The sequence below is a fragment of the Pollicipes pollicipes genome, unplaced genomic scaffold (assembly GCF_011947565.3).
Source record: "Pollicipes pollicipes isolate AB1234 unplaced genomic scaffold, Ppol_2.1 Scaffold_3087;HRSCAF=3621_pilon_pilon_pilon, whole genome shotgun sequence".
NCBI lineage: Eukaryota > Metazoa > Arthropoda > Thecostraca > Pollicipedomorpha > Pollicipedidae > Pollicipes > Pollicipes pollicipes.
In genome coordinates, this window is record NW_023596225.1 from 36,884,193 (window position 1) to 36,911,842 (window position 27,650).

Consider the following 27,650-nt stretch of genomic DNA (forward strand, 5'->3'; position numbering starts at 1 on the left):
ACAGTTGTTTTTTCCTGGTGGGCTGAATATCAATGATTCTGGTACAAATATCCGATTTCGTACTATATCTTGGTAATTTGCTTCACCTATTTGCCGGCACCTCTGCCAGCCTGGTGGATACTATTCTCTCTGGGCATTTCTTTCGCGTATTTGGTGGCTTAAGAAGGCATTACGATTTTCGATCTCTTTAAACTGGTGGTGAAAACGTCGATGTTGGTAGCAATTATCGAGTCGATGATGAATGGTTCATTTTGGTCGTGGTTCAGCCAATTTGGTATAAGTGTCCATGCTGGTTATTTTCGCTCATTTTCGGTGGCCAGGTAATAGGGAGCCATTTTTCATTGTTCAGTCCCCTCCCGATTCATGTGATGAAACTACGCCCCTGCACTGGAAGTTGTATTTTGACGACGGCGATGGTGGTGGTGAACGCGCGGAAATCTCGTGTGGCTTTCGATTTTAAGGGATTGTTCCACATTTGTATGCAACTTTAAACTTGAGTGACCGTCTTGAAGATCATTCGGTGCGGTTTACAGTCCTGCCCCTCTTAAGACCTAAACTCTCTAGTCTCTGAACTACAACCCGCGGAGACGTGCAGACTACTTCAAGGTTACCCAGGCATCCATGACGCCATAACAGTGTCATGCAAACGTTACCATTCCACTGGCCATGCGACGTTCAAGGTCAATAGAATATTGTCGAGTCGTTCATATCTGACGTCCGTGTGGCATGATTTCCAGCTATAACGACCGTCAATTGGTTCTCGATCACCGTTGTGCATGCTATGCAAGGTTCTAATACGAATTAGGTTTTTTGCTACATATTACAAAAAGTTATACAATCTTCCTAGTCATTACGGAAATAAGTTATTCCACACGTATCCAGCACCGCCGTGGGCCAGGTCTCAGAGGGTTGGAGAACTGCGAGTGAGTACTGTTTTGCAACCGTTTCATGACGCAATCAAACAATGACGTTTTGAGGAGCATATTTATTAGATAGATAAACTGTGTTGTCTAGAGCAGTCTTTTTCATTCAAAGGGGTACTTAAAGTTATAAGTGAGCTTATTTTATCGTATCCGATGCTTGCTCCATTATATTCGCATACGGAACATTCCCTCTGGCCCAGTGAACCCCAGCCGTCAGCCCCCGGCAGTAACCTCGCCGGGTCACGCCGGAGGAACTCGCCCCCTTTCCAACTACGCGGTCTGAGCGCGGGCGCAGGCAGCCGCAGCGGGCAGCGCCGCGGTTGTCCATCACCAGACCTGCTGAACTGACTTATAAACAGACACTCGTCCACAGCGGGCGACACGTGTGCTGACCACGGGTGAAACCGCGAACGTCATGGCGCCAGCTTTGCTGCACGGAGGCGCGTGACTGAAAAGGCGCGCATGATCAAAAGATCACGTGATGCGGCGAGACAGCTGCTGGTCCCCACGATTGGATGGGGCTGGTGTGGTGGTAATTGCTCCACAGCATGAACAGCATAAGCCTTGGAGCTATGCAGATCAGCTTGGCTGGGGATGCTTCCTCACACTGTTTCTCATTGTTTGCGGCATTTCAAGCTGTGGCTCTTGTCTTTTTCTCTTTAAAGGAGGCAGCCGTTCGGAAGAACCCTTGAAAAGCATCGCTCGTACTTCGCTGGCATTGTATCGGTATTTGTGTCTCTTGGCTATTTTTACTGTTGGCCGCGTAACTCGTGTGACCAGTAGCTGTGTAAACGCTTAATTGCCGACTAAGTACTTAAACACACACAATTTTACCACCCCGGAAGCTTGGGAATTCAGCAAAAACTATCACATCGGTGATTAAACGTAATTGCTTTTTCGGTGCCAGACCTCTGCGTGGGAAAGACACGATTTTCTGTTATCATTTCACATCCCATCTGTGTGTGATAGGGAGTGTTCCAGAGAAGATGTGCGGTCGATTTCGTGCAGGCTGTTTCAAGGTCACCGAGCAATCCATAACGCTATAATAATCTCATTCAAAGCGTGTGATTTCATTGGCCATGCGGCGTTCAAGGCTAATGCAGGTAATATTGCCGAGACTTTTATATCTGGCGTTTATTAGCATGATTCCCAGATACAATGGCCGTCAATTGGCTCCCAGTGCCGTGCCAGGTACGATGACGCAACCAAGCCACGGCGTATTGAGGGGCGTCTTTACTAAAGAGGTAACCCGTGTTGCCTAGAAAAGTATTTTTCCACTTGAAAGTATACCAAAAGCTATAAGTGAACTTATTTGATCAAACCTGATGCTTGCTTTGATGTCTTCAAATGTGGAGCATTCCTTCAATTATATACAATTGATAACTGCTAAAACAAACTTTCCTTTTCCCCACGTCCGCCGGTCCTTGCAATTGCAGGACATCGTTGTTTACAATAGCGGTTTTTAAGGCCATGGCTTACACCGTGGGTTAAACATGAAGCGATACAAGCCTGCATCCAGGCGTGTGCGCAGGAATTCCCGACTGGTGGTGATGGGGGGGGGGGGGGGGGGGCACAGCTAAAGAAAAACTACTAAAAACCTGGGTTAACGCGCCGGAGGCGCACAAAATTCCTTACGCGCCGTAAAACGACATCACATGTTTTCATTTGTTTAGTTTTGCTTTGTGGGTATCAAATTTATACTGTCAGGGTGGATTCACGCACATGATAACCCTCGTCCTGACAGGGAAGGCAAGGGGAGCAACCCTCCGCTAAGGTTTTCTGACAATACCTTCCTTGCATGTTTTGCAAACCCGCCCAAATTTTCATTTCCTATGGGGCATCCATTGCTTGCGTTTTGATACCAAAACGTGTCTCTAGCTTTTCTGGTTTCGGAGAAGCGGCGGTTTTTTTTTAGAAACATTGCTCGGCGGTCTGCGGCCGGCTCGGGCAGCAGGTGGCAACTGACCATGCCTCGGAACGTGCACAACGGGCTGACACTGTTACATTAACAGAGTCATATATCATAAATTTATGCTCAAAACACATAAAATATACACTGTTGTACTCAGAACTGAACAGAGAACGGGTCAGTTTAAGTTTATTATTGCCGCAAGGCATGGTCGTATGGATATAATGATGTAAAGCTGATGTTATAAATATTGATTTATATGTTATAAGTCTGATTTTCCTGGAAATTCTTCCTTTTACGTGCCTGATAGGGCCAGCTGTTGACAAAACAAGGTAAAAGTACGGTATTTATCGTGAGATGTCGTTGAACCAATCCGCTGGTGCTTTTCAATAAGTCATATCTGCACTAATTTGGAAATTCCAGCGGGTCGCATCAACCCCTTTAACAGTCCGTGTTATGAAAAACGGCGAATCAAGACGAGGGTTAAAAGACACAGCAAATTTTCTAAGCAGGGGGGTGCCTTTGGGAACCACTACGTGCGTGCGCCCCTGTCTGCATTGACATAGTTACCCAATGATTCGTATAGTTGACGCCTCTTGGTCTGGGCATGCCGTTTTGTGAGAGGAAGCATGTTTTCCAATGCAGAGGCAGATCCAGGACTTCGTGAAGGGGGAGGACACGCAGCATTGTGGGGCCCTAGAGTTTAGTAACCCCGCCAAAAATATCCTTGCACTCCTGGCATTACATTTTAAGGCGCATAGTATGTAGCATGCATATATGCATATATATATATATATATATATATATATATATATATATATATATATATATGTATTACTGTGCGAAGCCCTATAAAGCTAGGCATGCTTCGTATAGATATACATGGAGTTCATTCATTTTCTACAGACCATGTTAAATCCTATGATTTTGAGGTTAAATGTTTCGGATCTAAAGGCAAAACAAATTGGAGTTGGCTGCTCAGAACCGTCAAAACCAAGCATGAACTGGATTCCTAACTTTTTACGGCAAGCCGGCTGGACGATGTAATCAGCTGATGGCTGATGACTAACGCAAAATTTTGCGTTCGTTATAAAGGGGTACAAAATATCCCAGCATTCAAAATATGTTCAAAAAATGATGCCCTAGTATAATAAGTGTCACACACTTGACAGTCAATGGGAATGACACATACGACGTCAGCGGCACGTAAAATTACGTTTGACAATTACGCGTAAAAATTCATTGGCGCATATCCGACTGCTGCCTCACGGCAGAGGCATCAGAGGGTCACCTGGAATTCCAGAATGTCCAATTTTTGTGCTTTGTGTTAAAAAGCGGCACCTGTTCGGCCAGCTTTGGGGGCCCTCGGAGCCAATAGGTCCTTCAGGACCCAAGGAGGGCCATGGCCCCGTGCCCCCGCCCCCCGCCGGCTCCGCCCCTGTTCCATTGCCATGTTTGCTACATTTTGCATATATGCAAAACAGAAGTACAGCCAACTTTCGGCGCTCGTTGAACCCTGATCGACGTGGCGACAGCTATCATGTCAGAAACCCGGTTTGCTGCAGCTTCCTCGGCAGCTGGTGCTGCTGCCAGATAGTTGCTGTGGGTATGTATATGGAGCGTAGGATCCCATGATCCCTTACCACAAACTTGTTTACAAGCGCATACCTGTGAGATGCACTGGCATGGGTTCGCTGAGTTCGCTTCACAGTAGCAAGTGCATGGCTGGTCGTATGGCAGCAAGCCGGTATACGGTGCGAACTTGGGCCAGCGACTGGCTTCGTTTTAAGACGAGCGCGCTGCCAAGCAAAACTGCCCGCTCTAGCCCGTTTGTTATGCCCATGAATCATAGTGATGTCATTGTAAGTATTTTTTCCCAATGAAATCTTAACTGTTTTTGGGTACTAAGATTTAGTCCTTAAACATGAAATCCTTCGATATCGGGCCGTTCCACTCGCAATGCGATTTGATTCAATTTAACAAATTTGGCCAGCTAATGATAGGCCGATTAAGAAACTCCGAGGTAAGAGATGCAGTTTCGCCGCACCATTCTTCACTGGATTGCGACCTATGCACTCATTCGGACAGCCTTGTAAAATTGTTGCTACGTTGTTACTAGCCGCATCCCTCCGACCCTACGAATCCCAGTCAGCCGCCGCCGCATTCCTAGCGTCACACTGGCAAACTACCGTTTGCGCGCGCGGCCACCGGGGGCGCTGCGGACGGCTCCGCCGATCAGCTGTATGGGCCGCCGGGCGCGCGGGGGGAGGGGCGGGCGTCGGAGCCTGCGCAGCGGCCCGGCTCCGCGTCTCTGAGCTATATCGACCGGGCGGTCCGGCCGGGCGGAGGTGTCTGTCCCGACGCAGCCATGGCGGAGAAAGGTCCCGTAAAGCGGCTGCCCATCCATCTGCAGGTGAGCTGCCTCCCCGGGCCAGCGTAGATATGGTGGACAGGGTGCAGAGGTCCCGTCTTCCGACACGCTCTTTCGCGGCACTGCGTGGTTGAAGCGGTTAGATTTTTGCTAGGCTCTCCCATTCAGTGAAGTGTTTGATGAAGAGGACCGGATGAGTCCACGGTTAGTGTGGGTTAGTTGGTTGGGCCTCGCTGACGAGCAAAGCACTTGCCGTGGGAGGTCTAGCTGTCGTGTTACACTATCGTTTCTTTGCCAGATATTGCTGTTTTGGAGCTATTAAACTCTGCTTCATTTCGCGGTGTGGTCTAGTGCCAATTATGATGCATAATGGATGAGTTAGACGCGACGCGTTTCCTACTAGCGTGACGTACGGCGCTGGCTACACGATAAGCTCATTGATGACGGTTCCACATCGTGCCATCAAACTCACCACCAATTGATGAACGAGCTAGCTGGGTCGTCATTCGGCAGCCGTGGGCGTCCGGCAGCCGCTCGGCAGGGCGACCTGACGCGACCGTGACGGCCGCCTGCCGTGCCGGCGTGGCGTGGCGGCGAGCCATTACGCCCGCAGCCGTAGTCTGGCCCGCGCCATATGGTGCTTCCCTGGACGTCCAGCCGCCGCGCGGGGCGCGGGAAGCGCGGACGAGCCTCCCCTGCGGCCTGGGCCGGGACCGGGCGAGGGCCGGGCGGGCGGGGTCGGACGGCGAGGGGCGGGGCGAGGGGCGTCCACCCGGCGGCCACGCCCGCTGACGGTCCGCCGTCGCGTCGGTCCGGCGCCGGCCCGTCGGAGTCGTCGCGCCCTGGGCCCCGGCAACCGCCGACCAGCGAGAGGGGTGGGATGGGGGGGGGGGGGGTCCCGACAACGCCCGTTTGGTCTGATGTCTGTTCCGTCTCGTTTGGTGGCGCGCGGCTGTGCGAATGAGCTGAGCATGGCGGCTGTTGGCGTAGTGTCGGGTGGGCGGGTGGTTAGTGTCGTATTGTCGGGTGGGCGGGCGGCTAATGCCGTAGTGTTGGGTGGACGGGCGGTTAGTTGTAGGGTTGGCTGGGCGGACGGCTAGTGCCGCAGGGCCGGCTGGGCGGACGGCTGGTGCCGTAGGGTCGGCTGGGCGGACGGCTAGTGCCGTAGGGTCGGCTGGGCGGGCGGCGGGCGGCGTGCCGGGTCACGTTTCTAGGCGACCCCGCGCTGTTGTGCCGCTCGCGCCGGCTCACATTCCTCCTTGGGCCGGCGGCCGACGTGTTGTGTGCAGAGCCGGCCTCTTTCCCTTTCCTCGCCGCCCCACAAAGCACGCGGCCGGGCGGTCCGACGCTGTTCGGTCTGCTCCGGACGAGGGCCGCCCTACAAATGTCCACCATGGCGCATACAAGTGTCCACTATGGCTCATACATAGGCCCACTGTGGCGATCGTGAAGAAATGACTATCCAGTGGTGCTGCTCATCAGGTGTCAGCGAATCGGATGACATCTTCAGGCTGTTCTAGTGTTCAAAGCTGTTTTCTTACGCGCACTGAGATTCAGGAAATGTATGGAGTTGGCAGCAGACCCAGCCGAATGTTCCGCCGTATAGCGAGGCACCGGACATTGAGTCAGCACCGCCCCTTCCTTGACCGGTCGAACGCTCCCGCCCGAAATCGATCCTCTGACGTTACCGACCGGCGGGCGCCGGGGCGTCGACCGGATCGGGGTCGATCCATCGGTCTTGATCCGGAGAGAACAGTGCTCACGCCCCCCTCCCCCGCCCCCGACCACCGTGCAAGGGCTCGTGGACCGTGCGGGAAATGTCTGGCGCGCGCCGGATGTGCGTCGCCGGCGCGCCGCCGCCGCCCCCGTGATTGATTGTGTTCCTGCTAGGTGCTAATCATGACCACAGCTGGCGCGCGTATGTGTGCTGCGCGCCCGCCGACGGCCATGTTCAGAGCGGCGAGTGAGTGACGACAACAGGTGCAGCTGCAGAACGAACCGGCATCTCCGTATGGGGTCGTTTAGTTTTGCTCCGCCGTTCGGGGCCTTCGAATGGCCGTGCCCGAGGGGCTGTGCGTTCATCGTCGGTCGGTGCTACGCCTGCTGTGATGTGGTCGGGCTTCTCGTGGTCCCAGAGGACTGTGAGAGAGCTGGGACAGTACCAGGCGAATGTGGAAGTCCCGACTCTGCCGCACACCCCGTAAACTCGTGAGAAACGACTTGGGGCACGGTACCGTATTTCAGGTACTCGCCGTTCGTCTGTTTCGTCCAGGCTAGCGCGATGCAGGACAGTTGAGATGGATTCAGCGAAAGAGGTTTCCTGCAGGACATACCGCTCAGCTCTCCCGATCGCCGAGTGACTGTGGGGCTGCTCTATACCAAACAGCTTGCGACAAAAGTCACCACCTCGAGGTCAAGCTGCCGGGCTCGTGACTCACTGAACGAGTTGTTTTGTTTCCCTGAGCTTTATTGGTATTTCATCGTGCATAAGCAACCAGATGATGCTCAAAACATGAGTCTTAACGTGGATCTCCCCTATCCAAACGATCTCCACATGGAGCACAAGCAGTTTACGTGATCCATCGGCACAGTGCTCAGTAGCGATGACGGCGCCCACCATGGGGCGCGGCTAATGCAATCAGGCCTCGAGCATGACGCAACGATCTCCTGCCGGAAAGGTTGCCGCCACGGAAATGTCGCCCTCAGACAGCGCGCGGACACGACAGTTGCCTGTCTTTTAAGTGCCAACAGCTGCAGATTTCTGCACTTTCTTTTTTTTCTCCGCCGGATCCCACCTTTACCGACGACTGAGGGGACGCTCGTGCCTGGACCGCCTCCAGCGGCGCCGGCGTGGCGGTGTATTTTTAGGCCCCGGGCCGGACGCCGCGGCCGACCCGCGCTTGTTGATCTGGGCGGCCGTGTTGTGAGCCAGGTGGGGTGAGGCATGATGTCGTCACGCCCAGGGGTAATGACCTTGACCCTGCCCGCTGTCATTAGCCTTGATCTTAGCTCCGTCCTGGACAATGACCTTTTTCCTCTTTGATGCGCTCCAGGGCTGGGACATTTGCCACGCTGCATACTCAACCTGATGGCTGCTTGCTTTCCTTCTCACAGTGGGCTAAAGCGAGCAGTGATACCAATTCATGTGGACCGACGGTATGGATCGGGAGCATAGACACACAATCCCAGAAGAAAGGGTTATCTCTGCAAACGAGCCCCTTTGTACTGGCACTGCTTTGCCTGAACCTGTTCTGCACTGTTTTTAGTCATCTTGCGTAAAAAGCGAACGAGGTAGATCTGTTGTCAGCTGATACATTTCAAGGACCTGCGACACAACTGTCGCTTGCAGTGATTTGGGCCCCATTTGTATGGCCTTTCCGCTCTTCGTACTCAACTTTTTATGGAAACTGATGTTGTGTGCTTAAGCTAAATATGTCTGCTCTCGCCTTTCGAAAAACGTTCGAGTAATGCCAAACTCCCCATCCGTTGCAGAGTGCGCAGAACCGCATCCTCATCAAAGGAGGACAGGTGGTGAACGAGGACCATACCTTCTTCGCCGACGTGTACGTTGAAGATGGCATCATTAAGTAAGTATCACGTCATTGCTCACTGGTCTCACGCTTTGGAAGTCGACTGCGCGTCTAGCGTAATCTCGTGTTGCACATTTGCAGTGTACTGCCATGCTTCGTTTGTTTTCCTCTCTCGGTGCTGGTCATGGCCTACCAGCGTCACACGGTATCAAAGCGTGCAAGGGCCGCTGCTGCTGCACGCTGCACCAAACCACCTTTCCGGATGGCGCAAAGCGTGGCCCCGTCAGTGATAGCGCTCGGTCTGTGTACGGCTCCCACCGAAGACGAGCCGCGTCTGTGCACACAGCGCGGCTGCATGTTAATGTGCTCTGATAGCGCCAGATGCTCCGTCTAATATGCAACGGTCCGCGCCGGCCCCGATCAAAGTCAGCGGTCGGGCGGCCCGGCGGCCCCAGGCTCCTCGTCACGACCCTCCCCACCTCCCCATTTGAAGCGGGCGCCCGCTGGTGAGGGCTCCCGGCTGAGACAGCCGGCAGGACGGGCATCTGCAGTGCGTATGGCAGCATCAGCTGCCAGCGCCGCCCGCCGTCCCGCCGCCGGCTGTCCGAGTATCGCTCCCGGCGGCGGACTGGGGGTGGGGTCAGGGGATGGGGGTTCGGGTGAGGGAAGGGGTATGGGTGAGGAGGGGAGGGGGTTGGCGTTGGGTTGGGGAATACAGCGAACTGAGCGCCGATCTGCCGGAACGCGAGGAACGATAGCGTCGTGGACCCAGCTTCACCTGAGAATGCCGAATATCCGGCGCGCGCCACCCAGCCTGTGCTGTCGGCGTGTGCAGCCATTGATGCGCCCGGCTATGGGCTGCCGCGTATGTTCAGCTGCGTAGGAGCTCCGCCAGATGGCTCGTGTTTGCAGAGCCATGCCTAACGGGCTGCAACTCTGCTGTACTGGTCGTCGGCTGTCTTATATTCCTCCAGACATTTACGCGCCCGCCCCCCCCCCTCCCCCCGCCCAGATGTAGGCTCCCTTCTGCCCTGTTTTTGAGATGTTCAGCGCGGCTGACTGCGAGCTTCCTCGCGCCGAGCTGGGCGGTGCTCTCCTCTGCAGGCTATGCGGGGCTCGACGTGCCCAGCTGTGGATCTGCCGCGCTGCGCTGGCTCTAAGTGGCCGTGCGTCGCCTGTCGACCCAGGTGCCGTGCTGACTGGCCCAGGTGCCATGGGTCCGTCGGGCACCGAATGTAACGTGGCTTTCTGCTTCAGGCAGCTGGGGCAGAACCTCATCACGCCCGGGGGAGCCCGCGTCATCGAGGCCAAGGGGAAATACGTCATCCCAGGTGAGAGCTGGCGCATGAGAGGTCTCTGCTCTGAGAGCGGCCGGCGGCCGACGTCGCTTGGCGCATGAGAGGCCTATGCTCTGAGAGCGGCCGGCGGCCGGCGGCCGGCGGCGCCTGGCGCATGAGAGACCTCTGCTCTCCGGCGGCGGTCGGCGTGTGGGAGGCCTCTGCTCTGTTCGTGTCACATGGGTGATGCCAATTGATGTGCCGCTGTTCTCTGGTAGTTGAGAGCTGCTTGTCAATTAACGTGCTCCACATCGTAGCATGTTTCATATTCTGCTGTTTTATTGCTCACGATCTGGACAGGAAAATGTGCATGCACTCAGATGTACTTTGTCGCGTTTATCACCCTTGACATTTGTTTCGTTTCGGTTGGAGTGCGTTCCAATTGCTGCTCTTTAGCCTTCTGCGCTTTTAAGAGTCATAGATTTAAGTGTGGCTCCGCCTCCATAAAGTTAAATGTTCCTCAGTTGGTCTACCGTTCGCCCAGTTTGTGTTCATTAAGTGATAACTCACCAAAGTTCCAACCGCTTCAGTTACGACTACCAACCACTGTGATATATGATAACCACGTTGACGTGAAAACACTTTGTGAATCCCATTGGTTGAGCATAAATCACGACAGGCCCCATGACAAAGCACTCGATTTCACACAAATTGTGGCAGACTCCGGTGAAGCCGAGTCGACTCGGTCTTGTTTCCTTAAAGTAATTTCCGTTGGCCATTTTCAAAATGTCGCTCCTGCGCGGCGCCGCCGTGCGACAAAGCCGTCGCCGGCCCCTGGTCCAGAACTCGTCGCCCGCTCCCTGGTACGACTCCGCGCGGACGTGTCGTGGCCTGTCGGCACACCTCTGCCGGGGTCCTGCCTGGGGCCGGCCAGACCCCACCGAGGACTAGCCTGGTTCCCGGTGGGCCCCGGGCGGGAGCAGGCCGGAGCCGGCGGGAGCGGGCCAGAGCTCGGCGGGAGCGGGCCGAAGCCCGGCGGGAGCGGGCCGCAGCCCGGCGGGAGCGGGCCGGAGCCCGGCGAGAGCGGGCCGCAGCCCGGCGGGAGCGGGCCGCAGCCCGGCGGGAGCAGGCCGCAGCCCGGCGGGAGCAGGCCGCAGCCCGGCAGGAGCGGGCCGGCGCTCGACGGGAGCGGGCTAGCGCTCGGCGGGAGCAGGCCGCAGCCCGGCGGGAGCGGGCCGGCGCTCGGCGGGAGCGCGTTGCGCCGACGGGTTCCCGATGCAGCGGCACGCCTCCACGCCGGAAACGGCGGCCAATAGGGTAGTGTCGTGACGGGGCGACGGCGGCGGCCGCACGCGGCGACGGGCAGGGGCCTTCGACCGCACGCCAGGGTGGGGTCGGCTCTGTTTGTGGACAGGAAGCGGCAGCAGCTCCCGCATCGCGTGGGTTGATATTAATGAAGCCGCTTAGCTGGACAACTACGTGCAGAGCCCTGTTCTTCATAAGTCAATCGAAGCCGATTCCTTATTTCGGGCAGAGCCCATTCCTTACATATGTAATCTATGACTCCACCTTAATGGACGGAGCTCGAGTCGTAAGTGAATGAGGGCTGGGGTCAGGGTAGACCGTTAAAATGGCCAGTTGGAGGCAGGGAGCGGCACTGCGCTCTACCGAAAGTACCGAAATACCAAAGAGTACCGAAATTTTCCTTTTCGCGCCGAATTGACATATTTGTGTAGGAATATATCCGCCTCCATCGTTTGAAGACTGCCCGCCAGCTGCAGACCAGAGGCGCGTGGACAATGAAGCATCGTTTACGGCCGTCTTGCGGCAGTGACTAAGCCGCTGGCGGCGAGGCACGCCACAATGGCGCCCACAACCAACCCCCATACGCTGACGTGCGTCACCGGCTTGTGCTGTGGCCGGAGCCGGCCCGGCGCCCCCGACACGTCACAGACGACACAAGCGGCGAGACGCCTGCCTTACGGCCGCGCCAGCCGTCGCGGAGCGCGGCCCGTGTCAGGGCCACGGCCACGCAGCGTGGTCGATACGGTGCACAAAGGCGACCCGTGCTGACCGTCGCCTGTATTCCGCGGCCGCCCGCGCGCCCGCTGCTGTGTCGGCTTTCACGCCAGGCGACCGCGGCGTGCTGGGTCAGTCAGGGTTCGTTGTGGCCGTGCTGCGGGCAGCGGCGGGCGGCGGTGTGGTCTGGCGCTGTTTTTGTCCAGCTCTGTTGCGGGGCTTCGCCGCAACGCGGGCCGTCTGATATGACCGCCGTCCGCCGCTGTATGGTATTTGTCTGGCGATTGTCGGACCAGTGTACCGTTTCACCGCACTCCTGAGCCTATTTCTTGTGATGTTTTTATGGCGGTTGCCCGCAGCAGTTAATAGCTTCCAACGGACCGGGTTCTGGATCTAACCGGCCCTCGATCATGTTAACTAGCCGACATCCATACATAAGCCCGCTTCGCTGATGGATTATAGTAGTTCAGTGATATATCAAACCGACGCAACAGCCTGCCATTTTGGACGACGTCTACTTAGATACCTCAGCGTTGCGTCTTCTGTGAGTTCTGTCTCTCTAACACATCGCATCCCGCTGTCCTTGCCTGTTCTTTTGTCAGTCGGCTGTCTCTGCCTGTCCCTCCGTCAACCCGCCATCCCTGTCTGTCCTTTCGTCACCCATCTGTTTCTCCCCGTTCCTCTTTCAGCCGACCGTTCTGTATGTCCCTCTTCTAGCTTTTTATCTCCCCGCCCCCCCCCCCCCTCAGTCCTCTGTCGCTCCGGGTATATCTGTCAGGCCGTCGTCCTCACCCGTCCCTCTGCCCGCCCGCTTCCCCCCCCCCCCCCCCGTCCCTCCGCCAGCCTGCTGTCCCCGCCCATTGCCCCGCCAGCGTGCTGCCCCCGCCCGTCGCTCCGCCATTCTGCTGCCCCCGCCTGTCCCTCTGTCAGCCTGTTGTACCCGCCCGTCGCTCCGCCAGCCCGCTGTCCCTGCCCGCTCTTCCTCTAGCCCGCTGCCCCCGCCCGCCCCTCCGCGAGCTTGCTGCCCCCGCCCGTCCCTCCGCCAGCCCGCTGCCCCCGCCCGTCGCTCCGCCAGCCCGCTGTCCGCCAGTCCGCCCTCCCTGTCCGTCCCTCCGCCAGCCTGCTAATCCTGTCTGTCATTACACCAGCCCGCTGCCCCGCCCGTCGCCCCGCCAGTTCGCTGTCCCCGTCCGTCGCCCCGCCAGTTCGCTGGTCGTTGTCCCGCCGGTTCGCTGGTCCGGCCCGTCGCTCCGCCAGTCCGCCGTACCCGTCCGTCTCCCCGCCAGCCCGCTGTCCCCGTCCGTCTCCCCGCCAGCCCGCTGTCCCTGTCCGTCGCTCCGCCAGCCCGCTGTCCCTGTCCGTCTCCCCGCCAGCCCGCTGTCCCCGTCCGTCTCCCCGCCAGCCCGCTGTCCCTGTCCGTCGCTCCGCCAGCCCGCTGTCCCTGTCCGTCTCCCCGCCAGCCCGCTGTCCCCGTCCGTCGCCCCGCCAGCCCGCTGTCCCCGTCCGCCTCCCCGCCAGCCCGCTGTCCCCGTCCGTCTCCCCGCCAGCCCGCTGTCCCTGTCCGTCTCCCCGCCAGCCCGCTGTCCCCGTCCGTCTCCCCGCCAGCCCGCTGTCCCCGTCCGTCGCTCCGCCAGTCCGCCGTACCCGTCCGTCTCCCCGCCAGCCCGCTGTCCCTGTCCGCCGCTCCGCCAGCCCGCTGTCCCTGTCCGTCGCTCCGCCAGCCCGCTGTCCCTGTCCGTCGCCCGCCAGTTCGCTGGCCCTGCCCGTTGCTCCGCCAGTCCGCTGTCCCTGTTCGTCGCTCCGCCAGTCCGCCGTCCCCGTCCGTCTCCCCGCCAGCCCGCTCCCCGTCCGTCGCCCCGCCAGTTCGCTGGCCGTTGTCTCGTTCTGCCGGTTAGCATGCCTTGGGTGGCAGCGGCCGCCGCCTCTTTGTTTGCCGGGAATAAACAGAGAACAGCGGGACGGCTGCGGGCCGGCAGACCGGTAGACCGGCAGACCCTGCGGGCCAGGTGAGACGAGCGAGCTCGTGACGGCGGTGCAGCTGCCGCCAGCGCCACCTGCGCCCGGATGCGCCACCTGCGCCCTATCATCGTGTATGACGCCTGCGCGGAGACACTGCTCGGCGCTATGTGCAGTTTGACCTAGTGTCTGTGGCAGGTGACGTGCGGGCTGTTGTTGATGATTCTCGCTGAGGGCGGGGAGCTGGTGATTATTTTGGCTATAGGGTAGTGTATTGTATCGTGCTTTAAGCGGATGCATAAGTACGTTCACCGGTGTCGGCAGAAATTTTATCAACACCTGATCATTGTTTTCATCCACGAATGGAGACATATAGACGTGTTTTAGTTTGACTTTTATTTATCATACGCTTTTGGTGAAGACTGGAACTGACGACACTAATGCCTTATTGGCCGTGATCTATTGAAGGAAATCCCTGAATCGAGATAAGTGTCATGTAACTAAGCCAGGAACTAAGCCAGAGCTTTTCATGATGACATGTAAAGATATAATGGGAACGTCGTGCCAAAGGCAGACCAATACCCACCCCATATTTCTGTCTATGCAGCTTGTCATTGAAAACGATAAAGGAATTCGTCGCAGCGAACTCGAGAGAAGACCTGAAATTTTTAATGGTTATTCCTATCGCATCAGTGGTTGTCGAAAGCAAAGCTCGCACACAGATGTCGATGGTCTCTTGCAGTGGAAGGTGGGTGAATGAACTAAATACTTCGAAGCTGGCCATGAATATATTACCATCTACTTGTACGCCTGCCACTTCATTCGCGAGTTCGTAGGAATTCCTGTATGGAATCCCTATGAATTAGGGACTATTTATGAGGGAGTGTGCCCATTTTTGTGATATAGTTAAGCACAGGAACCAGAAATTTAGCTAGCTGTTGACGCGGAGTGCCACAAGCGGAGAAAAGCAATAAGTAGCGAGAAAGATCATAGAACGGTCATAACCACTTGTTATCGCAACAGGAAAATTTCCAACTTTTCACGAGAATTAGTGTTGACAAACAAGCTCATGTGTACCAGTGTAGTGTATCAATTCAACTGTAATCTCGAGGGCTGCAAGTTTCGTTCCATACACCACATTGGCGTAACCACGACAGCCTCACGACGCCTGACAAAACGCTGAGGTGCTGGGGCACGTCTGGGCCACTTGCAACACGAACGTGACGCGCCATTAACACAACAATTGACGGACAATACTGACATCCTCCAGACGTGCAATCACAGCGAACGCCTTCAAAGTTGAGAAAGCACATTTATCAACTAATTCAATTAATTCTATCAATCCTGAGCAAAAATGCATGCATATATGTGTATATATATATATATATATATATATATATATATATTTGTATATACACTAAACGTGGGCTTAAAATGGCCTCGATGCCAGTGTCCCTCTCGGTGAATGGGTGCTCTTGTTGGCATCCGTCAAGGGAGTCGGGGATCACGCCTAGCGTACTTCCGCCTTTGGCCCTGAACTGGCCAGCAAGGTCCGCGCTTATGATGTGGTCCTGTAGGCATTCGCTGATGCCGTTACTCAACTCACACGCAGCTTGGCTTGCCCGACATGCCATTTTTTATTTCCACCGCATTATGTGCATGTGCTCGGCTGTGCGTGATCTCTGCCGGAGATTCCCGCACAGGTAGTCCTGTCCGCACAGGTAGTCCTGCCCGCACAGGTGGTCCTGCCCGCACATTGAGTCCTCCCCGCACATGTAGTCCTGCCCGCACAGGTAGTCCTGCCCGCACAGGTAGTCCCGCACGTTGTGCCGTCTCCTTGCACGCCACGCCGCCTGCTTGCACGCCTTTGGTCCTCCGCAGACGCCCTCCACATCCATAATGATCTTCCCATCCGCGCGTCAGCGACCTCACACAGCTTCTGATTCTCCAGCGCCGCCAAGGACTGCGGCGGCGCTGGAGAGTCAGACAAACGCCAATGGCTACCTGTCTATCTAGCCTACCTTCTCGCAGTCCATGGTTCTGGAATCTCCCGAATGCTGCTCCGGGCGAATTGCTTTCATTATCACTAAAGGTAAAGAAGACAGCTTGGCAAGGCCACCCTCGCGTGTAACCCGAACCCGTCGCTCCCCGGCAGGCGGCGTGGACACGCAGACGCACCTGCAGCAGCCGGTGAACGGCACCGTCTCCTCCGATGACTTCTACACGGGCACGCGCGCGGCGCTGGCCGGCGGCACCACCACCGTGCTGGACGTGGTGATGCCGCAGCGGGGTGAGCCGCTGCTGGATGCCTACCACAAGTGGCGCGAATTCGCCGACAAGAAGGCCTGCTGCGACTACAGCCTGCACGTGGCCGTCACCTGGTGGTCTGAGAAGGTATCACAGCTTCGCGGCCGGCTGAAGGAGAGGGTGCTGGTGATGCTGGCCGTTTCTAGAACAGTGGTGTGTGTAGTGGATCGGCTACTGCAAATGTTGCCATCCAGTGGATTGCAACCATAGCAGCAAGTTGTCCTTGTTCACATAGCAAAATCGTACACATTGTAATTTGGTTGCATTATGTCTCCTCCAGGGGTCAGGCATAATGTTTCATAAATACATGTGTGCTGCTTGTGCATATTTCTGACGCATTCCGCTCTCCACAGGTCAAGCTAGAGATGTCTGAACTTGCTTCTGAACATGGCATCAACTCCTTCAAGATGTTCATGGCCTTCAAGGACAAGTGGCAGCTGTCTGATGCTGAGCTCTTGAAGGCGTTCAGCCACTGCAAGCAGATCGGTGCTCTGGCTCAGGTGCACGCAGAGAACGGTGACGTCATCAAAGAGGTACGCCAGCGGAGCGTTTGGCCTAAGCTGTCGTGTTGGTCCGCTGATCCGGCACATGAACTGCATGAATTGACGGCCGACGATGCACTTCCCTTGTTCCATTGCGAATTCATGCAATTACAGTTAGCTGCGCAGCGATTTAATTAGTTGCGCTGTCTGACAGTTGGCGACCCGTGTCCTTGATAGCTAATGTAACGGCTTTGATTTCCCTTGCTCCGTGCAACCTGATTAGTGTCGCGTCGACGTAACATTCCAATGACCCCGATGTCACCGTGTGGGCGCTCAGTGAGCAGGCAGTCATGTCTGCAAACATACCCAAAATAAACGAGTCTATCAACAAAGCTATGGTTCCGTAATCCGTTTCATGCCTGACGATAACCCATGTCCGCGTCGGACGACTTAGCAAAAGCTCCTGCGTTGACAGCTGCCCCTGACCATGTCCCCCCTCCCCTCCCCCTCAGATGACGGAGCGCCTGCTGGCGGCCGGCGTGACCGGGCCGGAGGGGCACGAGCTGTCGCGGCCGGAGGAGGTGGAGGCCGAGGCGACGCTGCGCGCCTGCGTGCTAGCCCACCAGGTGGGCTGCCCTCTGCACGTGGCGCCCGTCATGTCGCGCTCCGCTGGCGAAGTGCTGGCGGCGCGGCGCCGCCAGGGCCACCTGGTCGGCGGCGAGGCGTGCGCGGCCGCGCTCGCCACCGACGGCACGCACCAGTGGAACCGGTGCTGGCGGCACGCGGCGGCGCACGTCACCAGCCCGCCGCTGCGGCCCGACCCGGCCACGCCCGAGCATCTGACCGGCCTGCTCGCCAAGTGAGTGCACCGCCGCGAGCCAAGGCACGACAGCGATGTCGTCGGTGAGGAGGTGGCCTCGCTTTGTGTTTGCCCCGTTGGCTCGCGGTTCGCAAGCTGGTGGCAGGCGTGGGTCGAGTTTTGAACCCTGAGATGGGGCTCTCGTTGCCATGCGTACCTTACCGCCTGTAAAGTAGCAAAATCTATTTGTGTTAGAAGTGGCAGTTAGGCCTGATCAGTGGATTGAATGTTCGATGTTAAATCGTCATAATGTAATGGAACATTTCGTCGCATAGCTTCCGCAATGTTGTGATAAAATGCGCATTTCCGTGCCATTACCGTACGTCCTGGTGTAGAGCGGAGCTGGCATGATCTCATCGACCTGCTCGTCCTCTCTGCAGCGACGATCTGCAGTGCGCGAGCAGCAACCACTGCGCGTTCACGATCGAGCAGAAGGCGGCTGGCAAGGATAACTTCACGAAGATCCCTCAGGGCGTGAACGGCATCGAGGACCGCATGTCCATCGTCTGGGAGAAGGGCGTCGCCTCGGGCAAGATGGACGTCTGCCAGTTTGTGGCCGTGACCAGCACGAACGCATCCAAACTGTTCAATCTCTATCCGCAGAAGGTATGTCCAATCTAAATGGCACAGTCGCTGTTGAGCATGAAAAGCCGTCGCCAAGGTTTCGGAACGTGTATTGCGCATTGTTCACAGCTACAACATCTTTGCTACGGCTCTGAGATCACGGCCGGTAGGTCGAGCGTCGGAAACTTTACCGTAAATTGTTTTCCTTACAATGGGACAAACGGCACAAGCTTCCGCTACCGATGCTCCGCCGCGTGCTGTAGAGTAGCCAGCACGAGCGAGCGCAGACCGTGACACAGCCCTACGCCCACCAGGGCGTGATCGCGGTCGGCTCGGATGCCGACATCGTCATCTGGGACGGACAGGCCAAGCAGACGCTGTCGGCCAAGACGCACCAGGAGCGCCTGGACTTCAGCGTGTTCGAGGGCCTGCGGTGCCGCGGCGCGCCGGCCTGGGTGCTGGCGCGCGGCCGCCTCTGCCTGGAGGAGGGCCAGCTGCGTGTGGTGCAGGGCGCCGGCCGGCTGCTGGCGCGGCCGCCGTTCGCGCCGCACCTGTACCGGCGCGTGCAGCAGCGCGACACGGCCGGCCTGCCGGCGCCCGTCAACAGGGACGGCGTGCCGGACGATGCGGACCCGCCGGTGGTGGACGTGTCCAACGGCGTGCGCCGCGTGGCCGAGACCTTCTCCGGGAGGCCGGCGGAGGATGTGGAGTCGCTGCCGCCGGCCGAGGATGAGTTTCACAGCCGCCAGGAGCCGGCCGAGGGCGTGCGCAACCAGCAGAACTCTGGCTTCGCCGTGTCGGGTGAGGACCAGCTGCCGCGCGGTGAGCCTGCGTGTCTGAATGCCAAGTCATTTGTCATTGTTGGTTTTTTACTGTACTCGTTTGGATCCATCGTGCCTCTTGCGTTGAGATCCTGGTCGTGCTGTGGGGTGTTGGAGGTGTTGATATCTCGCTTGGATGAGGTGCATTGATCGTGAATGCAGTAGCCAAGATAATTTGATCAAACTATCCTTATTTATAATTTGCCTGTATCATGACACGGACGTATACGCCCTACCTACCTGGAGTTACCATCCTGCACCGCTTCAAGGGCGTTTCTTTGTTTGGCTTCACAGGAGCTCAGATCGATGACAAGGCCCCGAAGAGAACCGGGGTGAAGGTGCACGCTCCGCCCGGAGGCAAGTCTGCCGGCAGCTTCTGGTAACCACAGCAGACCTGTCAAGCTCCGGTCGGCTGCGCACCAGCCGGCGACTGCCCTGCAGCAACTGGTGAGCCGCTGGCAAGAGCATCTTATCTAGCAACGCCCCAGTCGGTAGCCCTGGAGCACGGGCAACTATTCCACGCGGTGTCCACGCACGACTCGAGCGACACTGCCGGTTGAAGACGCTGGGAGCGCCACCACTCTGCCCGTTTGCTGGTCCGGCTGTCAACGTCCAGGACGCTCGCAAACGCGAAGAGTGGTGTGGAGTGTTCTAGCGTGCTGGTCTCAGTGCAGTGTACGCCAGAGCGCTCCACCCGGGCGGGTCCGCAGACGTAAGTACACCCCTGTGTGCGTGTGTGCTGCGCCTGCGTGCGCGTGCGTGGTGCGCTCCCAGATGTGGCGTTTGCACCTCAGGTGGCGCCTGTTCCGCGACCCAGGACCCCGCCAAAGAACTGGCTGCTTTGATTCCCCCCGCCTTTGCTTCCCATGCCGGGGTTGTATGGAGGTTGGTCATCTGGACTGGTCCGAATGATTGGCTGCGGTGTTAGGCTGACGAAGCGGTGCAGAGGTGTTCGCACGCAGCTAGGTTTAAATTACCGGTTTGAAAAGTAGCTACGTGTTTTGGTTGATGGACCGAGATGAACAGTGTCTTGCTGGATGTTTTCGAGGAGTGTGGTGGAGAGTGATGATGCGGTCTGGTGCGGTCATGCAGGGAGAAGCCAAAATGGATGCACGTAAAACATTTTCCTAGCGTTTGATACCGCGGTGTTTTCACACGAACTTTGGCAGCTGCACTGTCTGTGGGCATTTGGTCGAGTTAGACATGCTGGCACCTTGTACCCTGTTGCAAGAAGTGGCAGCCTGTGTGCACGGTGATGATGCGCCGACGTAGATCTATGTCCGTCTTCTTTTCATGCTAGGATGTTTCCTTTTGCTTGCATGATGTTGCGCACGTTCAGGCAGTGTGCCCGCCGAATCTTAAGCTTTAGTGTGTGGTTGTTGTCGAAATGCGTCTGTTAAATATTTGTTTGCAACTTCTGCTAAAATAAAAATCCTAGTCGGATGAAATTTTCTGCACGAAAAGCAACCGGCAATTTTTAAATGTATGCGTGGTCGCGTAAATGGTATAAGTCGTCATGCGTTACGTTTACTGCGGAATCCCGATGTTCATTTGTAATGCAGTGGGAAGATTCCAATGATTATACCAGCATTACATCACCCAAGGTATACAGGGCCTTGGATGGCACCATGTTTTACCTCGGGTGCTACATGCCCTTTACATCCTTGGTGCATGATTACTGTGTATCGCTCGAGCTTACTCATTCCTTCGCATTCGTAAAATGAAACCATGGAGTTCAGAAAAAAGATCTTGGTCATTTCCGCTGCAGACGTTCATTATTGTTATACCAGATTGGCTTTTACAGCACAACACATACGAGAAAACATGGGCTGCGCATGTTTCGGAGAGCTGAGCTACGCCCACGCGCCTGTCTGACCGACGTGACTAGACCGGTTGAACCGGTTGAATCCGTGACTAGACCGGTTGAAACGGCCGTGACACAGCGGCCTTCATTTGACGGTGGAATTTAACCATTTGAAGGTAGATATGCGGACGCAGGAGAGACTGGTTACCATCGCCACACTAATGACAGTTGGCTGCCGCCACGGGCTTTACCACAGGAGAGGGGCGGCGGAGATGCAACCCCATCCAACACGGCTCAGGTTAGCGTGAAGCCGGCGTGCGTTGTGAAAAGAAAAGGGTTGAAGGCCGCTATGCCACCCAGCCTTTGACAGATAGCGGAGCCTGGATACTGGCACACAGAGGTCCGCTCTGACGTAGGTACGAGGCGTCTGCGAGCAATCCGGCGCTGAAGGTCCCAGCAGGCAGCAACGATAACACGTAATGCGAACATTTACACCGAAGCAGAGCTCCAGTTAGCAACAGAATGGCTTCCGCTCGTCCGGCCTTCGAGTCAGCGTAGACCAGTTTACCCTCGTCCTGAACTAGGCAGCCATTAGGCAGCCATAAGGGAAACTTCTCCATTCAGAAGAATGACAGCCAGAGACTATATATACAGCAGGAGACAGCTAGTGCTGCGTATCATGTTCAGGTAGTCATTCGTGGCGGGCATGTCACCATATCGCACTTCTACAAGACGTTGCAAACAAAGTTTTCGGACGCAACTTAAACTTAACAGAACACGTGCAGATATACATCCACGTGGCCGTCACCAGGGGCAAGAGGTGGCTGCTTGTTTGCCATTTGCTAGGGCTGGCAAACAGCTGCCTTCCCTTCCCCCTTGAAATCAGGATGCCTCGCCATGTCAAAAGGAGGCCCGATGACCGATGCCGGACTGCTGCAGACCCCCAGACGGAATATCTAAAAACAAAATGAGGGTTTTTAAGGGATGGAGAAGGTAATATTTAGCCCGAAGAAGGCCGTGGATAGCAAACTTGAGGCCCCGGGGGTCGACTGGAGACCTCAGACAATGTAAAGAAGGCTCCAAATGATGCATAGAAGCCCCAATGAAAAGTACAGGAAGTCCCAGTAGCTCAAGAGGAGGCCCCAATGACAAAGAGCGCAGGTCCCGTCAGACAAAAATGGTTCAGCTCAATTGCATAAAACTGTACCGAAAGGACCCATCTCACAAAAAGGACGAAATTCGAAGAGAAACTATTAGATGGGTAAGGTCTAGGATACTATACAGCCATACCTGCTAAGGAAGCTCTAGACCATCTTGCCCCCCCCCCCCCCCCCGCCTTGGGAAGCGTAGGTAACGGTGCCCCTGATGTGACCTTTTTTTAAGGACAAAATATCGGAGACTGTCAGTCCCCGCTTACGCTGGAGGCGACGGCGATGACAATAGTCTACGCTTGAGTTAAGGCGTCTCCGTGGAAGCAAAACGCCCTGCGGCGCCACTCCGCACGTGACACGTATTTCCAGCTAGTGTCTGAAGTCTGACTCTGACTATATCTTAAGCTAAGCGTCTCTGCCATAGTCTACGCAGGAACCAATCGCGTACGACCGACGCGCGTGACTAGACAACGTACGTCATTGAGTGCACATTTCCTGAAGAGATGAAACAATGAATTTCTTTCCGTGGCGAGAGAGAACACGAACGAAGCAAAATACACGAGCTGCGACGTGCGAGCACGCGCTGGTCGAGATCCCGAGTTGGCGACGACGGTCCTCATCGCTTAGATGCCGTCTGCAGCAGGATTTACTTCACCCAGACGATGTTGCCGCATTTTCTGCAGGCGTTCCTTGCCACTGTTTCTCTGATTCGCTGGTGGTACCTCTCATCTGGAGCATAAGTCAAATGGAATCAGAGCGGTCGGCAAGCTGTCAGTCCTCGGAACCGTCACTCACAGACAACACGTTGACCCGACTCAGCCGACAAAGTTTTTTCACATAAGCTTATATCATACGATGTTATAATGCATCACATTTATATTCGTGTTCACTCATAACTTGCTCTTTCTATGCTACCCTGTTATTTGAGACGTTCCGCCGATACATTTTATATCATATTTGAGCCACTGACCGCCTATTCACGAGCAACACCAAAGTCAGGATACCATCTTTCGTGCTTCTGAGGACTCCCGGGACTCAAAACTTTTTAGATTTTAACATAAGGTCTGCGGCATTAGCGATACATGAACGAACAGTTAGCACCAAGCAGCCAACATTTGTTCTTGGAGGTCCCGAATTATTTTTGGTAAGTGACGTCTCAGTGAGAACTTTTCCTGTCGTGCACAATCGTTCTAGAGATACCGCTGAAACTTGGTGTCATTATGAACAGGGACAAAACATCGTGAAATATCGTGGTGCCATTACGAACAGGAATAAAATATCGTGAAATATCATTTTATCATTACGAACAGGAATAAAATATCGTGAAATATCGTGGTGTCATTACGAACAGGAATAAAATATCGTGAAATATCGTGGAGTCATTACGAACAGGAGGAGAGCTAGAGACTTCGGTGTATTTGCAACGCAACAACAAGGTTTTTGATCAGACATTGCGCAGAACCTTTGCCGGACCTGCTGTTAAGGCAAAGCGTTTTCTGTAAGTTGTTCAGTCCATTAGCGAGGAATATTATTCACATAGATAAGACAGTGGTATTAGCCTTATTCCTCGGAAAAGCCATGAGAATGGAGATATTTCTAGACTGATATTTCGCTTACATGCCTTTATCGAAACAATAGCAGACGCGAATTGATATTGCGTAGAACGTATTCACTTCTGCTATTGTTTCGATAAAGGCATGTTGCCGAGATATCAACCTTACTATGTCTCCATTCTCCTCTTTTTTCCAAGGAATAAGGCTAATATTAATGTCTTATCTATGCGAAACGTTTTCCGTTTATCTTCGTAACCTTGGTGACAACTCCGCATGCAATACATACATACAATACAATACATACAATACATGCAATACAATACTTACAACACATGCAATATATGCAATACATACAAACGTCCACACGTACTCTGCGTGTCCCAGACAATGAAAACTGCAAATTATGCTGTTTGCGGCGTTTACTGGTGCTTTTCTCTACTCGTCGTCTGTCCCTGACGTACCCACTGTTTTTTGGTAGATAAACTTGTTGCGCCGTTTCCGTCTGACTTCGATCAATTAAAGGGAGCGTCCCATTTTGGAACATACTTAAAAATTATACCCTGGTGAAACCTCATGGCCAGGTAGTCCATTAAGAGCATCGGGTAGTGCCGCTGCAGCGTCGTCAACACATTATAAGGACATCAATTGTGATTACTTTCAAGTCCAAATCGTGCCGTCAACGCTTTGAGGCACCACTATGTTTTTTACCTGCAGTTGTCGCTACCGCCATCGTGAAGAGGACCGGTGTGGTACTTCTACTGGTGCGAATAAGCAAGCGTTTGTGATTGGCCCGGCGGGCGGCAAGGGCGCATTTGCCAAACTAGCGCGTCACCAGTCGAAGCAGTCGTGGTTGCCGAAAAGCGTAAAGTAAACTACTTCTAATCAAAATTACGAGGTAATCAAAGGGATTTCGAGAAAATTGGTCCTACTGATCGAATCGCACGCGTCTGATCTAATAACAGGGGAAAATACGAAAAGGTGACACACTCCCTCTAATCAAAAAAGATATGCGCGTCCGGCAAAGATTCTACGTGACGTCACGTAGAACCTTTGTCATTCGGGTCGCTGCGAATACCAAAATGCGCAGAATCTCTGGGGCAATTCGTCATGAATGACATCGTCAGTATACACGCGTTGCTGCTCGGTTCGCTGCGAACACACCCTCTCGCCTCTAGTCAAACGTTTGGGTAGAATGTTTCTGTGCAATTAGCATCAATACCATCGCTCTCGTCATCGTCCTCCTCAATGACGTCATCCACCATCAGCTGAGCCATGCCGGCGTCATCTGGCCCGGCCGGGACCATGGAGACTGAACGCTTCCACTTGTTGGGGGTCTGGCTGCCTGCGGCGGCGGACAGTCGTCAATGTCAGAGCCTGTCCGCGTCTGGCGCGTGTTCACCATCATTTATGCACTCAACCATAACAAACAGCTGTGAGGTTGTTTACGTCTATGCTCTTGGGCATTACTTTAGTACAGTTTAGGTGCGGTTTACTCGTATAGCACTGGACGTTAAGTTGTTTCAGCACGTTAATAGTGTACTAAAGGTGTCACTTTTAGACAGCTTGTGGGGTACCATGCGTGCACATTGAACATCACTGAAGGCTCATCATGATGCATCTTTAGGCGGACCCGATACGAGTTAAGACATGAAGGTGGGCGAGGAGATCATCTCGTGACGTCGTTCTCAGCATTTCATAACGCGCGTGGCCAACGACCCCCAGCCTCGCTGGCTGTCAGTCTTTCGTTGTCTCGCCGTCCATCACCAATAACCAGTGGACATGTAACTCCCTTCTCCGGTACCAGCTGACCCTTCGCTGATGGTAATTAGGTACTTCAATAACTCTTCACTGTCCTGGCATGCTTTGATTTATTGGGGACTGTTTACGCTCATCCTAGCACTGGGAGTGACTTCCTGATTTGGCCTTTTAACACGCTTTCCGACACCATGCTAACGTCTCCCAGGGTCAGTCAAAGTTTTAGTAAACCCTGGTGCTGCTTTACTTTCTCCGTAATATCAGCTGATCGCGTCTCAGGCGTCAAATGACTCCTCTCCAGGGGGTCAGTGAACCCACAGGTCTTGCTGGCCTGGCCCGCATCTCCCCTCTGCAATGGCGTAGCATGCTGGTCCTCGCCATGCTCACCGTTCTTACTATGCTAAAAATTGTCTATTGTTCTCACCATTCTTAACGCTCCTGCCGTGCTCACCCGTCTCACCGTTCTCGGAAGTGTCCTGCTCGCCGTTCGTGTCGCCGTCGGCGTTGGACGCCATGGTTGACACAATGTCCATGCGGGAGTCCAGTGAGAACTGCTTCCCAGACATGATCATGCCGCGCACGCGGCGCCGAAGCGCTGAGGGCAGGGGGCGTTCCAGGTCACAGGATGGCGCTGCGGCGTTGGTGGCAGGGGGCGGTCCAGGTCACGGGATGGCGCCGCAGCGTTGATGACAGGGGGCGGTCCAGGTCACGGGATGGCGCCGCAGCGTTGATGGCAGGGGGCGGTCCAGGTCACGGGATGGCGCCGCAGCGTTGATGGCAGGGGGCGGTCCAGGTCACGGGATGGCGCCGCAGCGCTGATGGCAGGGGGCGGTCCAGGTCACGGGATGGCGCCGCAGCGTTGATGGCAGGGGGCGGTTCAGGTCACGGGATGGCGCTGCAACGTTGATGGCAGGGGGCGGTCCAGGTCACGGGATGGCGCTGCAACGTTGATGGCAGGGGGCGGTCCAGGTCACGGGATGGCGCCGCAGCGATGATGGCAGGGGGCGGTCCAGGTCACGGGATGGCGCCGCAGCGTAGATAGCAGGGGGCGGTCCAGGTCACGGGATGGCGCTGCAACGTTGATGGCAGGGGGCGGTCCAGGTCACGGGATGGCGCCGCAGCGTTGATGGCAGAGGTCTGTTCAGGTCACGGGAAGGTGACGAAAAGCCAAGAGCAGGGAGCGGTCTGAGTCACGGCAAGGCGGCGAAAAGTTAAGAGCAAAGGGGGGGGGGGGGCAGGTCATGGCAAGGGGGCAAAAAGTCAACAGCAGCGAGCGGACCCGATCACGGCAAGGTGGCGAAAAGTCAGGAGCGGGGGGCGGGCCAGGTCACGGGATGGCTGCTGTATTCATAGAAATATGTGCGCGCGCGCGCGTGTGTGTGTGTGTGTGTGTGTGTGTGTGTGTGTGTGTGTGTGTGTGTGTGTGCGTGCGTGCGTGCGTGCGTGCGTGCGTGCGTGCGTGCGTGCGTGCGTGCGTGCGTGCGTGCGTGCGTGCGTGCGTGTGTGTGTGTGTGTGCATGCGTGCGTGCGTGCGTGCGTGCGTGCGTGTGTGCGTGCGGGCGGGCGGGCGGGCGGGCGTGCGGGCGGGCGTGCGTGCGTGCGTGCGTGCGTGCGCGCGCGCGCGCGCGCGCGTGTGCGTAATCTAGGCAACAACTGCATTAAAAGTCATCTCACTAATTCTTGAAGTTGATATCCCCATTATGAAGCGGACAAAATGGGAATTCGGAACTCTCCAAACAGAGCTTGTCAACTGAAATCCCAGAGAATTAATTTTGTACACTTGGCGTTGCGAACTTTTTGCTGAACAAAATAATTTAGCTATTCATGAACGACGAGCTCTATGCTGACTTTTCTACAGTGCCCACATCCAGCACTTATTACATTATCGCAGCTAGAGAAGGGGGACTCGTCGCCAAAGACCCTAAAGGTATAAGTTATAGACGAGCTTGAACGAGAACCGACCCACCACCGTGACGGGATACCACAGGAGTCACAGAAAACTCACCGGGACTGTTACGGACCAGGTCGGTCCTGAAGTGGGCCAGCTTCTTGGCGAAGTCTCCCAGCAGATCCTTGTTGTCAAAGATGGCCACGTAGCTGCCGTCCACGATCTTGGGCGACATGGGACTGTTGGCCAGCAGCAGCGAGGTGCCGAAGTCCGGGTTACGACGCGTCTCTGAAACATGCGCAAACCGAACTGTGCAGGCCAATCGCATCGCTTGAAAGCCAGAGGGAACAGCGAAGCGCGTGAGATCAGTCATCGATGCAGGAGTACGATCTGTCTGTCGGGTCCGGTCGTTCGTTCACATGTTGATCCAAGGAAAGACTCCACTGTATGTCAACACCAAAGGAGCTTGGCGACAAAAACC

The 27,650-nt window shown here is 55.6% G+C and overlaps 2 protein-coding genes across 6 annotated transcripts in view; one reads left to right on the forward strand and one right to left on the reverse strand.

The window, feature by feature from the left end:
* LOC119114850 (dihydropyrimidinase) overlaps positions 1–20,480 on the forward strand; it is a 39,034-nt gene extending 18,554 nt beyond the window's left edge. For 2 of the 4 annotated variants that reach the window (XM_037238897.1, XM_037238898.1), the window contains exons 4-11: positions 8,696–8,790; positions 9,991–10,064; positions 16,141–16,379; positions 16,646–16,825; positions 17,287–17,633; positions 18,014–18,239; positions 18,512–19,019; positions 19,313–20,480. In XM_037238897.1, the coding sequence (XP_037094792.1) occupies positions 8,696–8,790; positions 9,991–10,064; positions 16,141–16,379; positions 16,646–16,825; positions 17,287–17,633; positions 18,014–18,239; positions 18,512–19,019; positions 19,313–19,401 (1,758 nt within the window). In that variant the 3' untranslated portion in view covers positions 19,402–20,480. Of the gene's footprint in view, positions 1–5,150; positions 5,246–8,695; positions 8,791–9,990; positions 10,065–16,140; positions 16,380–16,645; positions 16,826–17,286; positions 17,634–18,013; positions 18,240–18,511; positions 19,020–19,312 lie in introns of those variants that run through there. The other 2 variants (XM_037238900.1, XM_037238899.1) reach the window with 2 other exon arrangements.
* A 290-nt stretch (positions 20,481–20,770) lies between these two features.
* The window catches only part of LOC119089735 (histidine decarboxylase), a 55,131-nt gene continuing 48,251 nt past the window's right edge, over positions 20,771–27,650 (reverse strand). The window contains exons 16-19 of one of the 2 annotated variants that reach the window (XM_037212549.1): positions 27,287–27,457; positions 25,742–25,876; positions 24,746–24,868; positions 20,771–22,702 (exon numbers count right to left, since the gene is read on the reverse strand). In XM_037212549.1, coding sequence (XP_037068444.1) covers positions 22,620–22,702; positions 24,746–24,868; positions 25,742–25,876; positions 27,287–27,457 — 512 coding nt within the window. In that variant the 3' untranslated portion in view covers positions 20,771–22,619. The remainder of the gene's footprint in view (positions 22,703–24,745; positions 24,869–25,741; positions 25,877–27,286; positions 27,458–27,650) is intronic. The other variant, XM_037212550.1, reaches the window with a different exon arrangement.